General features: G+C 43.0%; 1 protein-coding gene across 1 annotated transcript; it reads left to right on the plus strand.

The window, feature by feature from the left end:
• The first annotated feature begins 1601 nt into the window (after positions 1–1601).
• Positions 1602–10742, plus strand: LOC141553190 (chymotrypsinogen B-like). Its single transcript, XM_074285008.1, has 7 exons — positions 1602–1653; positions 2856–2959; positions 3441–3517; positions 3639–3717; positions 5877–6057; positions 8715–8848; positions 10581–10742. Exons 1-7 carry the CDS (start codon positions 1602–1604, stop codon positions 10740–10742), a joined length of 789 nt encoding a protein of 262 aa, XP_074141109.1.
• The last annotated feature ends 6001 nt before the right edge of the window (positions 10743–16743 follow it).

Genomic DNA, 16743 nt, shown 5'->3' on the forward strand with positions numbered 1-16743 from the left:
CCATTGTACAAGTAAGGTCTCATGTTGTTACTCTGAGCACTGAGAAGTGGTGACTTGCTTGGGTCAAAATAGTGCAACAGGGGTGGATTTGAACCTGTTTTCCTGTCCCTATAGCAAGCACACTATCATCTTGAATGGAATATTGTGCAACTCTGCAATAAATTTAAGACCAACAAAGAATACAAAGAAATTGGCAAAGATTCATAAAATAATGCAAAGTGAGGAGGCAGGAAACTGAAGCAGAAGGAGTGTTCACTAAGTATGAACCCCAAAAGAAGAAAAGTGAATGAGAATGAAGAGAGAATGCTGAAGAATACTTAGAGCAAGTCACTAAAATATGGCTTGGATCAGAGTAATGGACCAAAATTCACTCATTTAAATATGAGCAGTTTTTAAGCAAGATAAGTTGGTTGTATTAAAGAACAATGCTGTTTTTAATGAAACATTTCATTCAACCAATATGTATTACCTGAAAGCCAATTTTCTGACAATGAACCCCAACTTTGCTAGGCTAGTCCCCATTTATTAACCCTTACACTTCATCATGCATCCCTGGTTCCTTTTTCAACATGTTTTTCAGTTTAATAGGGCATGCTTAAATTTTTTAAAATATATTTTATAAAATTTATTTTGGTCAATTACCCAACATTTATTTTCTTTCCCTCTTTCCTTACAACCCCCCCATTTCATTCATTCTTTATTTTTAAGACACATTGCTTTAAAACACATGTTGGAAGAGAAAAACCAGAACAAAAGGGAAAAACCATGGGAGAGAGGAAAAAAAAAGTTTTTTAGTCAAAAAAAAGTAGTGAACCTAACATGTGTTGATTTACATTCAATTTTCAAAGTTCTTTTTTCTGGATGCAGATGGCATCTTCCATCCAAAGTCTATTGAGATTACCTTGGATTACCCCCATTCCCAATTTTAAGCCCTGCTGGCAATTTAAAACCCTTTCCAGAACTGGAATCATATGTTACTATAAGTGCCTAATAAATGCGTGTTGCACTGAAGCTTCCCTTACCAGTCCGGGAGTTCCTTGAGGGCCATATCTCAGATTTCTCTCCATTAGTAAGCTCTCTCCAAATATTTTTTGAATGAATAAATGAGTTACTTGGAACAAAGGAAAGAAAGGACTGGGAAGCATAGGGCACCATTTTGAAATTTGTGACCAGAAGGATAAGGTTTATTTGCCTAGTCTTCAGGGCACATGTCAGATCCTAACAGATGGCAGTGGGATGGATTCATTGACCTCTGCTGCTAGCCCCCAGATAGCGAGTCTGCAGGGAAAACTCAATTTCAGGAGCAAAGGTGTGGCAGGGCAGGGCAGAGGAGGGGAGGCAGAGCTGGAGGTGGGGAGAAGAAAGGACTGGACCCTTGGCCCTTGGAGGAGGGCTCTCTGGGAAGAGGAAGAGGAGCAGCTGGCCCACCTGCTCATCACTCCAAGGTATGTTGGAGCTGGGGGGAGGCAGTGGAGAGGAGGAAGGGACATCTCCAGCCTCTCCTGAGGGCCTAGGCTATTGGCCCAGTGCCCCACTGGGGAGGGAAGGCAGGGATATAAGGAGGGAGGGAGCCGCTGGGCCAGCTGTCTCACACGGGCACCATGGCATTCCTTCAGCTCCTGTCCTGCCTGGCCTTCGTGGCTGCCGTCTCAGGTGAGTCCTGTTCCCTGATCCTCACCCAGCAGGCCATTCTGAGCCCCAGTGAGCTCTCCCAGAGTCAGGGAGGTCCCTGGAAGTAGATGCTCCCTCTGATGCTTCCTACCTCTGTATCCCAGCACAAGTTGCTTAAGCTCTGAGGAGGAAAGGAGGTTGAATTGGATGGCCTCTGGGGTCCCTCCAGCCCTGGATGTCTGGGCTTGGGACTCAGTTGATGAGACGGAGGGGCCCCTGCTTTCATCCCCCCCCACCTCCTCCCAATACTGGCATTCCTCAGATTAAGAATTCACTTTGGAGGGTAATAAGTGTTTTCTATTTAACCAGCATTTATCCCTGAAGGGGATTAGAGACAGTAGTTTACACGTTAGTAAAAACTAGTCTGAACCTTTGCTTTCTTCCTAAAGTGGTGTTGAAATCAGCTGTTAGTTGGAGAAATTTGGAGGAGAAAGTGATTTTAGATCTGAGTAATAGAGAGAGCCTGAGGGAGCATGGGGGTGAGGGGAGGAGAATGGAATGGCCCAGAGTGGGGGAGCTACTTTCAAATTTCAGTCCTGGGTGGGTAGGGCTCTGGCTTCTTTTGCATTTCCGGGGTGGGGAGGCAGCTGTGGCCTGAAGCACAGGAACAATATCTGGGCACCCGAGAGGGCTCTCCCCACTCCCCAAACCATAGCAAAGAGAGCCCACTCTATGGAGAGCCTTGTTCAGGGAAGGGTGGTGGGAACTAAGGGGACTTCAGCTGCTCCTAGAGGCAGTCCTGCATTTCCAGCCCCCTCTGCTCTTCCGTTCTCTGGCAGAAATGGGACAGCGTGTTATAGGGGAGAGGGAGGAAGTTCCTTCCCTGATATACCAGACCCAGGGGATCCCTTGAGAGCCCTCAGGGTGAATCCGGCAATGGGCTTTCCTTGTCCCTTGAGGTTTAGAGTCCTGGCCAGCATAGACCCTTCCCCTTTGACAAACCGTGGACCAGGTGTCCGTCTTCAGCTCCCCCGTCCCCTTTCTCCTATTCCCTGCAGGGGAACTGGGTTCAATCCAAAGCTGATCATTTCTTGGAACCAGAGGCTGGTGAAGGTTGGGGGAGGGGGTCTCTAGTAGTAGCGACTTCAGCAGGTATAAGAGACAAGATGGGGGTATGATTAGAGCTCACCCAGCGCCCCCAAGACCGGGAACCCTAAGCACCTTTATTTTCTCCATGCCCCTAGGCTGTGGAGTCCCCACTATTAAGCCTGATCTGAGTAATATGCTCAAGATGACCAAAGGTGAAGATGTTATTCCTGGCTCTTGGCCCTGGCAAGTCACTTTGCAGGTGAGTACCTAGACCTGCATCATCGGAAGTGGAGCTATTATCCTCCCCTCCTCCTCTTCCTTTCCCACCCTCAGACATTTTCCTCTCCCTACAGGATCAAGGGAAGTGGGTGCAGGGTGGAATGGCCAGTGAGGGAGAAAAGGGGGATTGAGAGGCTCCAAAAAGCCTCCTGTGGAGGTGGTAACAATTCAATCTCATAAATATCAGCCTCTGTGACCCACAGCAACTTCTGCCCTACTAGGCAAGGAGGAAATGCCAGTCTTAGCTGGTGTCCAGCTTGGCAGGAGACTCAGCCAGTCTTGTCTGGGATCGCTCTTCATCCCAGCCTCCCGGTCCTGCACCCCGACTGGGGTTCTCTGGCCCATAGCTTGCTGGACCTCTTGTCTGCCTCTGAGACTTTCCCTTGGTGCCCAGAGGAGGCCCCTGAGCTCTTGAGGTTTTCAAAATGAACATGATTCCTGTCTGTTCCCTTCCTTTCCAGAGAAGAGGTGCCCACTTCTGTGGGGGCTCCATCATCAATAACAAATGGGTGGTCACAGCTGCTCATTGCAAAGTCAAGTAGGTCAAACTCAAAGATTTTTCCTTCCCTCCTTTGGAGGGGTGGTGGTGGTGGTTAACTGGGCTGTGTTCTTGGGATATTTGGTGACCTTTGATCCATGGGCCCTTCCTTCTGCTTTAGGAGAACAGACAGGGTGGTTGCTGGAAGGCATAACATGAGGTCTCATAGAGAAAACATCCAAGTTCTGAAGATTGCCCAGGTACAGCCTTGGCCCAGAGAAGAGGATGGGAGGAGTGTGGGGTGTGCTGGGGATGTGACAGCCGGGGCTTCCTACATAGACTAAGGGTATGTACAAGGGAGAATTAAAGCATTTATGGCCAGCAGGCCCTGTGCAAATAAAGGTCAGCTCTCTGATCGGAACTAATAAAATCTAAACTATGATTTACGGTTATTAAGAGTTGGCATTTAAGAAGGGCTGACATGTATAGTTGGCCAACAAGCATTTATTAAGTGCTTGTTATGTGCCAAACATTGTGCTAAGTTCTGGGGAAACCACAAAAGGCAAAAAAAAAAAAAAAAAAAAAACCACAACCCTCCCTAATCCAACCAAACAAAAAATCCCCCAAAACTTGAAACCCCAGGATCTCTATTCTCAAAGGGCTCACACTCAAATGGGGAAGAATGTGTGTAAATAATTTTGTACATAAAGGGTAAATTGGAGGCACTCTCAGAGGGAAGGGGCAGGGGAACTTAGAAATTGTTATATAGAAATTTAAGATTAGGAAAGCACTTTACAAATACTATCTCATTTTGTTCTTAAGCAACTTTGGGAAGTTGATCTATTAATTATCCCTATTTTGTGGATGAGGAAACTGAGGCAGGCAGAGATGAAGTGATTTGACCAAGTTTACCCAGCTAGTCAATGTCTAAGGCAGAATTAGAATTCAGTCTTCTTGACTTTCAGTCTAGCCCACCATCTCCTGTTTCATGCAGCTGAAAGCCTCATGCAGAGGGTAGGACTGAGCTGAGTCTCAAAGGAGGCTGGTATATTTGTATTTGATCCCTTGTGATGTAGGGAATGCAGGTCTTTGCCATTTTGCAGATGAGGAAACTCAAGCTCAGTGACATTCACTAACCTAGCCATGATTACACAGAGAAGACATAAATTGTTCAGTTGGGGATTTTTCCTTTCTATGGATGGGAAGGAAGTTGAGAGGAAAATGAGGATTTTGGTAGGAATTTTGATCTTGTCCTAGAGTTACACAACCCGGGGATCCAAAGACCTCAATGGACCATAGCCAGTTCTAGAGATTGCAGGGAAGTAGAGATGAGCAGCCTGCTAATGGATTCTTGGGTTCAAACTACAGAGAAGTGGGATAGGACTCTCCTTCTCTCTCTAGACAGAGAAAGTTAGAGAAAGAGAAAGACTTAGAGAATAAAGGCAGTTCATTATAAGGTTCCTTGGGAACTGGTACCATGAACATTAGTGATTATTGGAAGTTTCTAAGTGACATCCTCATGGCAGGATGATTTCTATAACCCCTACAGCTCACCCAGAGTCCCAGCCTCCCCATTGGTGGGGGGACGCCAGAGGCCCTTTCATCAGCCTGGAACATGTGATGGCAGTCAGAACTCCTGCCCCAGTGTGCAATGAACCTGCACTCTCTGGGTCAGTCTGGGCTGTAGACCTCCTCCCAGTGAGGTAGTAAGGATAGCTACAACTAAGTTTTTTCTCTGAGATTACTTCTGAGGGTGCAGGTATACAGTGGGACCTGCCATTTTTCTGATTCAAGATGAAATCTTCCTTAGCTTGGCCCAACATAAGCTGTTGAGGAGAGTACAGCAGCTGGGGGAAAGCTGCTTCTTTTTGGAGGGGAGGGGAAGGTAGAAGAGACTTAAGCAGAAAAGCAAAGTTGAAGACAGCTGTTCTTGGACCAGGAGTTCAATGGCTGGGTTCAAATCCCAGTTACTGCCTGTTCTAGGCGTGAGCAGGGCAGCTGGTGGTGCAGTGGATGGAGTGCAAGGTCTGGTGTCCTCCTCCCAAGTTCAACCTCGGCCTCAGAAACTTCCTAGCTGTGACTCAGTTTGTCTCAGTTTCCTCATTTGTAAAATGAGCTAGAAAAGAAAATGACAGATGATTTAATTCTTTTTGCCAAGAAAATACCAAGGGAAGGTGACCCAAATGACTCAATAATAAAGAAGTAGTAAAAGTGGAGTTGATGTTCTTGTGAGCTAGTGAGCCCCTCATCATCAGAAATCTTCAGGGAAAGTCTGGATAACAGTTGTCAGGAAGGCCATAGAAGGGATTCCTTAGCTGGACTGGGTTACCTTTGAAATTCCTCCTAATTCTGAGGCACTAGAAGGTGCCAATGAAGGTTTGGGGATGGGGGACATTTCACTTTCCTCTCTTCCTTTCAGGTCTTCAGGAATAAAAATTTTGACATGGTCGGTCTTAGCAATGACATTACCCTGTTGAAACTGGCCACACCCGCCCACTACCAGGATAATGTGTCCCCTGTCTGCCTGCCTAGTGTCAGTGATGACTTCCCCGAAGGCACTACCTGTATTACAACTGGATGGGGCAAGAACAAGCAGGATGGTGAGTGTGAGACGGGTTCACTGGGCACTAGATACTTCAATTTCTTCCATAGCACTTTTTGTTAATTTGTTTACAATTAAGGCCTTTTAGTCCAATTCACATACCCCAAAACTACAAGATATCCCAAATGCCCCAAACTACAAGAATATGGATTTTATTTTGTTTGAGAACTAAAACACTTATTAGCACTTTCTAAAAATGTCAAGTTTTTTAGATTGACTTTACTTTCACCCAGAAGTTTTTAATTAAATAGCAAAACCTTTCCATAATTTTAAGGCTTTAAGCTCAGCATAAACACAAACAATCAAAACTTTTTTTGGGTAGCGTCTGGGTGTGGATGAGTTAAAGAATCCTTCTAGTACCTGCTGACTGCCCCTTTTCAAGTCCATTTGTTCAAACAATTTGTAAGAGTTTCTGGTTCACTTGCAATCATCACGAAATATCAGAAGCAAATCCAGTACTTAGGTGTTCAACCTGGATTTAATTATAATATGATCTCAATAAAATAAGGAATATAATAGCAAAAATTATACACATTAAATTGCTTACATTTAAGGTTATATAGTATAAGCTACAAATAAGAAAAACCGTATTTGCTCCCTCTCTCTTTCCAATCTTCTCTGTGTGTTCAATCCAATTTTCTTTTGAATATACCTGTAAGCAATGTGTATCTTTTCCCAGAGGGCTATTAGTATTTTTTTTGTGATATTAATATCCTTTTTCATTTTTATATTAGTTTGGATGTATTGCTCTGTGCTGTCCCTCACATGCCCTAACTGTCATGCCTCCCTGCAACAAAAGAAAACAATTAAGCAAAAATACTATCTATAGTGACCTTATTTAATAATGGAAATATAATTTTGTCCCTGTAAATCCTGGCCTCTCTCCTCTCTACTAAGAGGAGGAGGGTAATCAGGTAATAGTTTTTTGGGAACCAAAATTTGTTTTATGCATGTGTTTTTAGTAATTAGAATTTGATTTCCCACAACTACTGCTTTTAAAAAATGTTTATTTTTAATTTTTATTTCCCCCAATTTCATGTAAAAACCATTTTTTGTGTTACACAAATGTAATGCTGGAGAAACTGAGGCAGGTTAGAAATTAGAGAGTATTGAATAATTTATTAAATGGGACAGATTTACTGGGATCAAATGGATCCATTGTTTGTCCCAGGGCTGAATGAGACTATTGTCTCCAAGAATCCAGCAAACAATGAGAGTTCTCAATGACCTATATACACAAGTGGCTCAGACTCAGGGGCTAGATTGAGGCAGGGTGCAGAGAACAGGAATGGGACTCTGACAGGGTGGGGTGAGTCTCCAGAAATAAGACCACATAATGAGAGGGAGGCACTGGGGACATGGTGAGAGGCATCTTGATAAGACCCATATCTGCCAATTCAGTAGCTGGGATGGGGAGAGGCATTCTGCTATTCTAAAACAGAAGATCTTTTATCCTAATCAAATATTCTGATAAAGAGGGAGGGGAGGTTCTGCAGGACTGAGAATCAGGGAAACTGAGTCAGGACTGCGTCAGGATAATTATGGAAACTGATGAGTGCAAGGAGCTGAAGGAAAGATCTCTCATAACCATTGACTAACTTAAGTAAAGCCTGCAGGCCTAAGTTTTGGCTTCTTAAAAATCCTGTGATGGGTGGAAAGAAAGATTTTTAATATTCCAGTCAACATTCCAGTTCCTAATCAGAGAACTATAGAGCAGATCAAAATGTATATAAGGGGTACTAGGGGTGGATTGGGGCTTTTTCTTGGGTTGCTCTGTATAAAAGTTGCAGCAGCTCTGTCCTGGCTCTGACAAGATCCTGAATAAAGGTTTTGTTCTATACCTTGAGACGCCCCTGAGAGTTTAATTTTGGATAAAATTGTCCCACACTCTGAGACCTGGAGCATAACATATATACAGTAATTTTAAAAAAACCTATTTTCTTATGTATGACATTGGGAGAGAAAAATCAGAACAAAAGGGAAAATTATGGGGAGGAGGGGGATAAACTAGAAAAAAAAAAGTATATATAGCATGTGTTGATTTACATTCAGTCTCTATAGCTCTTTCTGCATGCAAATGGAGTTTTCCATCTAAAATTTCCTGGATTTCTTTGGATCATCAAACCACTGAGAAGAGCCAGGATTTTCCTAATTCAACAATGCACAATCTTGCTGTTAACTGTGTACCATGTATTCCTGGTTCTCAGCATCGGTTCATGTCAGTCTTTCCAGGCCTGTCTAAAATCAGCCTGCTGATCCTTTCCTTTAGAAACAATAAAGTTCCATTGCTTTCATATACCAAAATTTATTCAGCCATCTCCAATTGATGGACAACCACTCATTTTCCAGTTCCTTGACACCACAAAAAGCTGTTACAAACATTTTTGCTCACATGGGCCCTTTTTCTTCTTTTATGGTTTCTTTGGGATACAGAGTAAAAACATTTGTAAAGAAGGTACTGAGCACCCTTTAAGCACGCTTTCACAAAAGTGAATGAGAAAAGGGGAGAGCCAAGCTTGGAACAGAGTCTGACCTACTCTTCAGTCCAGAGTCTGCCAGAATATTTTCTTCTTCACTCCTTCCCCTATACTCTACTTCTGCCCGTTCAATTTACAAGCTCTGTTTAACCTACTCTCCTTTCTTTTGTCTCTGCAGCCCGAAGACGCCTAAACATCCTCCAACAGGCAGCTTTACCCCTGTTGTCCAATACTAAATGCAAGACATTCTGGGGGAACATAATCAAGGACAGCATGATTTGTGCTGGAGCCAATGGCATTTCTCCCTGCATGGTACCTGCCTCTCTCTGTCTCTCTCTTCTCTGGATTTTCTCCTCTCTTTAAGAATCACAAATGGGGTTGCCCTGATAAGGATCTTATTATCTATATTATAAATGGGGAAACCAGGGTTTAGGAAATCAAAGTCATTTAGCATCCTGTTAATAAGTAGCAAAACCAGTCTCAATCTGGTGGTTCCCTCCCACCTCCAGTTCCATGACATCCCTCCCCCTCATCAATCACTCTTACAAAAGGAACTTCAGTATGTCTAACACATCTTCAGTCTCCCTACAAACTGCCTGTCACAAGTGGTCATCCATCTTTCCATTAAAACCAATCATAAAAAGGTAGTCCCTGCCTAGTTAGACAGATTTAATTGTGAGGGGCAGCTAGTTGGTGCAGTGGACAGAGCTCTGGGCCTGCAATCTCAGGTCAAATCTACATTCAGACACTTACTTAGATGGGTGATCCTGGGTGAGACATTTCACCCTGCTTGCCTCAGTTTCCTTATCTGTAAAATGAATTGGAGAAGAAAATGGAAAACCACTCCAGTATCTTTGCCAAGAAGACTGCAAATAGGGTCACAAAGTGTCAGATATGACTGACAACAATTGAACAACAAAAACTCTCTTTTGTCCGGTCGGTGACATTGCTGAAAGTCTTAGGTCTCACTTCCATCAGACTTTCAGGAAAGGTTGTATCTCCCAGCCCCATGCAAGATGGCACTTAATTCACATCTCCCCTTAATCTACACTGCTCACCCACATTTTCTGTACTAGAAAGAAATGCAAAGCTGATTTCTACTCTCAGCTATGCTACAAGCTCATTAAGTAACACAGTCACAAACTTTTATCAGACTCAGTTTTCTCATCTGCCAAATGGAGATTAATACCCATACTCTTTCTACCTCCCTCTGTGGGCTGTCACAAGAAAGAACTGAGATCATGTGGAGTAGCTGAGTGACACAGGGGCTAGCACTCCAGCCCTGAAGTGGAGGACCTCAATTCAAATCTGGTCTCAGACACTTAACACTTCCTAGTTGTGTGACCCTGGGCAAGTCACTTAACTCCGATTGCCTCAGGGGGGAAAAAGAACTGAGAAAAAGACATGAAAACATTTGAAGAGGCAAAAGCACTTGGATAAATGTAATCTTTATTATTTTTGTGTTTTCCTCCCCTCCTGTTATTGAAAAGTTCAAAACAAGCCTCTGTGGTGTATGAGAGACTCTGCTCATGGTATTATGATGTCAATACCTGGAATAAGCCACCAACTTTCACTTCTTCATCATTTTCATTTATTTCCATACCACCTTAACAGCTCCAACAAGCTTCTAAGGCAGAAAAGATAAAGTAGTGCTATTTCCATATACGGGTATCCTTTTTTGCCATCCCATGAAGCCTGTGGTCACATGACAACAAAGTGTCAGCCCCAGGATTTAAAATCAGGTTTTCCGAGTCTAAAGTCATGGGCCGGGGGAGGGAGGGGGAAGGATGGGAATTAAACCAGAAGAAAAAAAAGTGAATGTAGCATGTATTGATTTACTTTCAGTCTCTATAGCTCTCTCTGGATGTGAATGGCGTTTTCCATCCATAATTTACTGAGATTTCTTGCATCATCGAACCACTGAGAAGAATCAGGTCTTTCATAGTTCACCATGGCACAATTTTGCTAGTTGCCCTGTAACACCCTGAGCTGCTTTGGTGGGCTGACAGACCCTTTCAACTTCTCTTGTGTCTCATCTCCTTAGGGTGACTCCAGTGGACCCCTGATCTGTAAGAAAAAGGGCACCTGGACCCTGGTTGGTATTGCCTCCTGGGGAAACTTCTCCTTTTCCACCAACTCCCCTTTTGCTTTCACCCGAGTCACCAAGTTCATCCCCTTTATCAAGGAAACCCTGGACAACAACTAAGCCTCTCCCCACCCAAGAAAGCAGGTACCTTTAACTCTTCCCATACCCCAATGCCAATAAATATATCTATACAGATCAATTAGCTTGTTTTCTTTGCCTTCAGTAGAAATCTAAATGCCCATCGGGTGTGCAACAATCTGTCCTCAGAGAGCCTGGCACAGTCCCAGGAAACCAGAACATTGGCAGGAGCTTCTGGGAATACTGGTTTCATTTCTAGTGATGATGTTGCTGAGAGAGTTGAGAAGAGGCAGAAATAAGTCCTTATTTCTGCCTACTCCACCTGGCAGAATGTAACTAACGTCTAGGCCTCGAAGTTGGGGTTCAGCGAGTGCCCCTCTTTTAGGAAGAACCAACACCATCCCATTGGCTTTCCTCAAGTGCCTGACTTCAGTTGGCCACTTCTGGGCACTCATCTCCCCAGTTTTTCTCAACAGACACACTCCCCACATGCCCACTTATTTCCCTTAATGACTTCTTAGGGCACTGTATTCTAGGAAGGACATTGCCACAAACTGGAGGAAGGGGAAGGACTGGGGACCATATGTTGATCAATAGCTAGAACTAGAGCTATTTAACTTAAAAAAAAAAAAAAAAAAGACAAGGAGAATGGGGCATGAAAGCTTTTACCTGAAATTTGAAGCGCTGCCTGGAAGTGGATTACAGAAACTGTCTTGAAGTTTCATGGAATAATGGAAAGAACTGATAACTCTAGAGGCAAAGGGCTTGGATTCAAATTCTATCATCAGCAGCTGCTTCCTGCCTCTTGGGATATAGGAAAAGAAGGGATTAGGAACACTGGGTAAAAGCAGCAGAGAATCAGATTTAGGTTCAGTGTAAAGAAACTTTTCCCAACAATTGGGAACTCCTTTCAAGAGTGAAAGAAATAGCCTTAGGAGGTATTGGGTTTCCTTTTATTTCCTTTCAGTTTTTTTTTTTTTTTTTTAAAGCTTTTTATTTTCAAAACACATGCCTGGATAATTGGACAACATTGACCCTTGCATAGCCCTGTGTTTCAGATTTTTTTCTCCTTCTCTCCACCCCCTCCCCTAGATGGCAAGCTATTTGGATCTCCTTTTGATGTAGTTCTTCAAAGATGTTTTGGATGATGACTTGTAGTCCGGGTATTACTCTACAGGTATAAGAGATGGACTCCAAATTTTCTTCCAAGGTTAAAATCTTGTGGAGAATTTATAGTGTTTGCTCTGGTTTCTCCCAGGCTTGCTTTATCTACCATCAGGGTTCTGGGGTATTCTGAAGGATAGGAGGGGTTCTGTCTTCGTTGTTATTGGATTAAGCCACACTAGATACATCACACCTCCATATTAGGGTCCAGGATCTAGAACCCTAGTTCCATTTAACCACTGAATATCAATTTTCTGTTGTAAGAGAAAATGACTTCAAAGATAGGGCAAGGACATACAAATACTTTCCCCAACCCCTTCCAGCACACCACTCTCAATTTCTCACTCATAGTTTAATTCCCTCAGAGCACTGGTTCTACCTATGCCAGGTGAGCCCTTGTCTCAACCACCACTAAGCTGAGGTGCCAAAGATCCCTTGCCCTCGGGCACTGATGCTCCACTGTATCTAGAACATCCTTGTGGTGAGGTACCTTTTACACTCATATGGTCATTGAGGCTCTAGTTTAAAAAAAATCTAGCATTTGTAGAGCATTTTAAGGTTTACTGAATGTTGATAGTTACTTCACTTAACTGAGCTGTCCTGGTTGCTGGGTGACTGAATAGGGATTTAATAAGCAGATTACTCTGTGCCAAACACTATTTCAATTGCTGTATATATGTATGTATAAATAACAAACAAAACAGATTTTCCCCTCCCAGATCTTTAAGCCTTTAATGCCTGCTGTTATCATTATGTTCTAATGGGGAGAAAATGTGTCAATATTTAGGTACAGTATATGCATCTACATATCAAAGAGACACAGTAACCTTTCTAGGACAGCACCAGCTCTTGGCACTACCTTTCACACAAGGCAGCCTTTGACTGGGCTGTTTTGGAGCCAGGGACCCTAAGAGGTAGCAGTGATGAGTGAGAATATTCCAGGTGTGGAGCAAAACCCAGACAAAGGCATGATGCAGGTGGGAGACTGAGTATCCAGTTGGAGAAATGGCAAAAAAGTATAGGTTGCTGGGTCCTAAAATGAGTGGAGGGAACTTTTTTTTTTTTAAATGAGTGGAGAGGGGAGAAACTCTGGGAAGATGGTGTGATGGGGCAGAAAATTTCCAGCTTTCCTATTTTCCTGACAAAATAAATAAACAGAAAATAAAGACAAAAAAAAAAAAAAAAGACAGCCCATTGACTCAGAGGAAATGTAGATCTATGGAAAGAAACTAAAATTAGGATTAATTGTTTTCCTAAAACACTGAGAGAAGACTCCAGGAAAGAACTGATTTCCAGAGTTTCTTCCAGGGTGAAGTACAAACACATCCAGGCCAAGGCTGTTAGATCAACAAATATCAAGCCTTGACCATAGCTGGGGTTGGGAGACAGCTTTTGCTTTAGGAACTTTCATCACTGGCTCTTTTCCAAAATGCAACCATTCAAGGCAACTCTAGTGGACAGGTGATGTGAAGTGCCATCTGCATCCAGAAAGAGAACTATGGAGAGTGAATGTGGATCAAAGCATAATATTTTCACTTGTTTGTTTGCTTTTTTTTTTCTCAGGGTTTCTCCTATTTCAATCTGATTTTTTTTTATACAATATGACCAACATGGAAATAGGTTTTAAAGGATTGCATATATTTAATCTGTATCTGATGGCTTGTTATCTTGGGGAGGGGGAGGTAAAAAAAAAGAGGGAGAAGAATTTGGAACAAAAAACCTTACAAAAATGAATGAAGGGGCAGCTAGATGGCCAAGTGAAGTCAGGAAGACCTGAGTTTAAATTCAATGCAGTTCTCAGTGGACAGAATGTCCTGGGCACAAAGGGATCTGCCAAGGTCCATCTGCAAAGACTTTAATTAATGCAAGGTTATTATATTGGGTGTCTTGGTGGAGCTGGGACAACTGGAGCAGATTAGAATCAGTGGGGGCTGGGAGAGCCCGGATCTCCTATTGGAATTCAAAAGGATGCTTTTTGACCAGGATTTATAATTGAATCAAAGGCTCTGGCATCCTGGAAAGACAACTTGTCTGGGGAGGATATGCCTCAGCCAGGAGGGGCTGAGAATCTGAAAGGAATCACAGATCAATAAAAAATACAGTTTCTTAAAGAGATCACAATCCTCTTCATCCTTCCCACAAGCAGTTAAAACTTAAATTCATTTAAGGGAAAAAGTAAGAAGATCTCAGTTTCATGTAACTGCTTCAAGCTGACCAGGATCATAGAAATTTGGGGGAGGGTCCAAGCCAGGAGGGGGTGTGAGAACTGAAGACAACAGCAGAGCATCTGGTTGTGTGTCATGTGTCCCAATCAATCCACTTGTGCAAGCTGGAGGGCAGTTGAAAATTCACAATTCTAGGGAATTCTAGGGAAAACACATCTCAGGAGCAGATTAAAAGTGGGGTGTCCTCCAGGCTGGAAATAAGGACATTTAGGAATGGAGCTGTTTTGCAGTAAATGCACCAGGTCCCTTCTCTGGGCTGCATTAGGAATGCTGATAGCCCATCTAACTATACCTAATGCCAAAGAAAAGTAGGAGCAAAAAGTTTAAAAAAATGCTCTGAATCCCTGGGGTTAATGGCTATCCCAGGGTTAATTTTTAAAGAGAGAGCTGGTTCCTCAATCTCACCATAAAATCATCAAGATGGTTTAGGCAAAGATCCTGAGCCTTCCTTCCTACTATCTCCACTCTTTATGGGGGAGGGGCGAAAGGGGCAGAGGGAGTGATAGAAGCTGAGAGCCTCAGGTTTTAGTTCAGGTGAGAGCTAAAAAAGAAAAACCAATAGCTGTTTGTAACAGCAGAGTGGAAGAAAAATTGAGGGCTCAGAAGGGGCTCCTCTAGTTTTGACCTTAATATTTTGAACTTCGACCCCTGAAAAAGTTGGGGGGTGGGTCCCAGGTTTCTCCTTAAGCTGGGAGGTTTTTTTCCAGCTTTGAAAGATACACTTTTGCTGGGCTTGTTTCTGGTATCCTCTTTTGCCTGAGGGCAGAAGTGTCACTATCAGTCCCAGGATTTGAAAGAAAAAGAAGCCAATTTAAGAAAGAACTTTTAAACTTTTCAAGGGCTCCAGAGAATTGGTGTGAGGAGGGAGACTAGAATTCAGCTAATCTAATCAGAGTTTAAGGTTTGAGGTTGAGGTATTTTTCTTTTTCTTTTTTTTTTTTCTGAGTCTGGGGTTAAGTGACTTCCCCAGGGTCACACAGCTAGGAAGTATTAAGTGTCTGAGACCAGATTTGAACTCCGGTCCTCCTGAATTCAGGGCTGGTGCTCTATCCACTGCACCACCTAGCTGCCCCTGAGGTATTTTTCAAGCCAAAGTTTCTCTGGATTTACATATAGCCTACAGGTGAGTCTTTAGGGTTCCCAAGCTTTCCCAATTCTATAGCTCTCATCTTCTCTGGGCATCCCTAGAGAGACAGAAAGATGTGACAATAGCTGTCCTCGGTAAGAGGGCTATTTGTCACCCTGCAGAAATTTGTCCAAGCGTCCTTGGGAGAGGCAAATCTGCATGAGTGCAAGGTTCTGGACAGCTCCACTTGTATGCGTCCAAGGAAATTTGAGCTGTCCCCCCCACTATAGAAGGGTGGTATGGTGGCTTACCAGAAAAAAAAAAAAAACCTTGTGAACGGTCACCCCAAATGGGAAATCAGCTGTCACTAGAAAAACTGAAATCTTTAACTTCTTAGGGAAAAAAAAAGCTTTAGTGTCCTCCATTCAATAGCTCCTAGCCTGACTCTAGACACTATCCACATTCTATAGCCCTTCATCCTTCTCTAGAGAAGGAGAGCAAGAAAATGTTCCTTTAACTGTAATGCCAGAGAAACTGAGGCAGAACTGTGGCACAACAGAGCAAGGGAGAATTTGTCAGGGATCAGCTATAGAATAAAGAACAATTCTAGAGAGAAACACACAGGAATCCCCACAAAGGAATTCTGCAAGCTAGAGAAAAGGCAACAGGAAGGGCCTTTTTCCTTTTTAAGAGGCACCAAATTGAAAATAGTTAAGGAGTTTTCAGATAGTGTCAGTCTCTCCCTCTAACTCCTCATTTCCTTGCTGCAGTCAGGGAATAAGAAGAGAAAAGAAAGAAAAAGGAAGCTATCTTCACTCTCTTAACAATTGAATTAAATTTGTTTTGGAATTTTATTCCCCAACCATCATTCCAAAGATATTTCTTGAAGCTACAACCTGTCCAGGGTCACATCTTAGAAAAGAAACCCTTAATTGCTGGCAGGGTCATAGAATGCCAATCCAGAAAAAGAGGAGAGAGTATGCTAAAAGTTCTTGGGACTGAGAAAATTAGGAGTTAAACATTCCCACCTGTATACTAGGTAGGAAAGTGAGAGAAAGGACAAAGCTTGTTTTCCACAGTTAGGCTATTCGTCTCTCCACAAGGAGCTAAGGAAATAGCACTTTAAACAAGTGTTCTGAGGCTAAAGGAAAGAAAACAAAGCAAAACAAAACAAAACAAAAAAAAAAACAAAACAAAAAAAAAAAACAAAAAACGAGAGAGCTGTTTGAAATACCCTGTCTTTGTCAGCATGAGCATGCAAAAGCATAAAAGCTGTGACGGGAGGCATTTCTCTAAGGCAGGATGACCAAATCAGGGAAACCAAGTCCCATTTTATTTTATTTTTTTCAAGTCCCATTTTAAAATGTATGGGACAGGGGCAACTAGGTGGCACAGTGGATAGAGCACCAGCCCTGAAGTCAGGAGGACCTGAGTTCAAATCTGGCCTCAGACACCTCTTGCTGTATGACCCTGGGCAAGTCACTTAACCCCAATTGCCTCAGGAAAAAAAAAAAAAAAAAAAAAAAAAAAAAGTATGGGATAAGCATGCTTCCTGAGAGAGCCAGAAGCTGTGGCTCCTTTAAGAACC

Source organism: Sminthopsis crassicaudata, chromosome 2 (assembly GCF_048593235.1).
Source record: "Sminthopsis crassicaudata isolate SCR6 chromosome 2, ASM4859323v1, whole genome shotgun sequence".
NCBI lineage: Eukaryota > Metazoa > Chordata > Mammalia > Dasyuromorphia > Dasyuridae > Sminthopsis > Sminthopsis crassicaudata.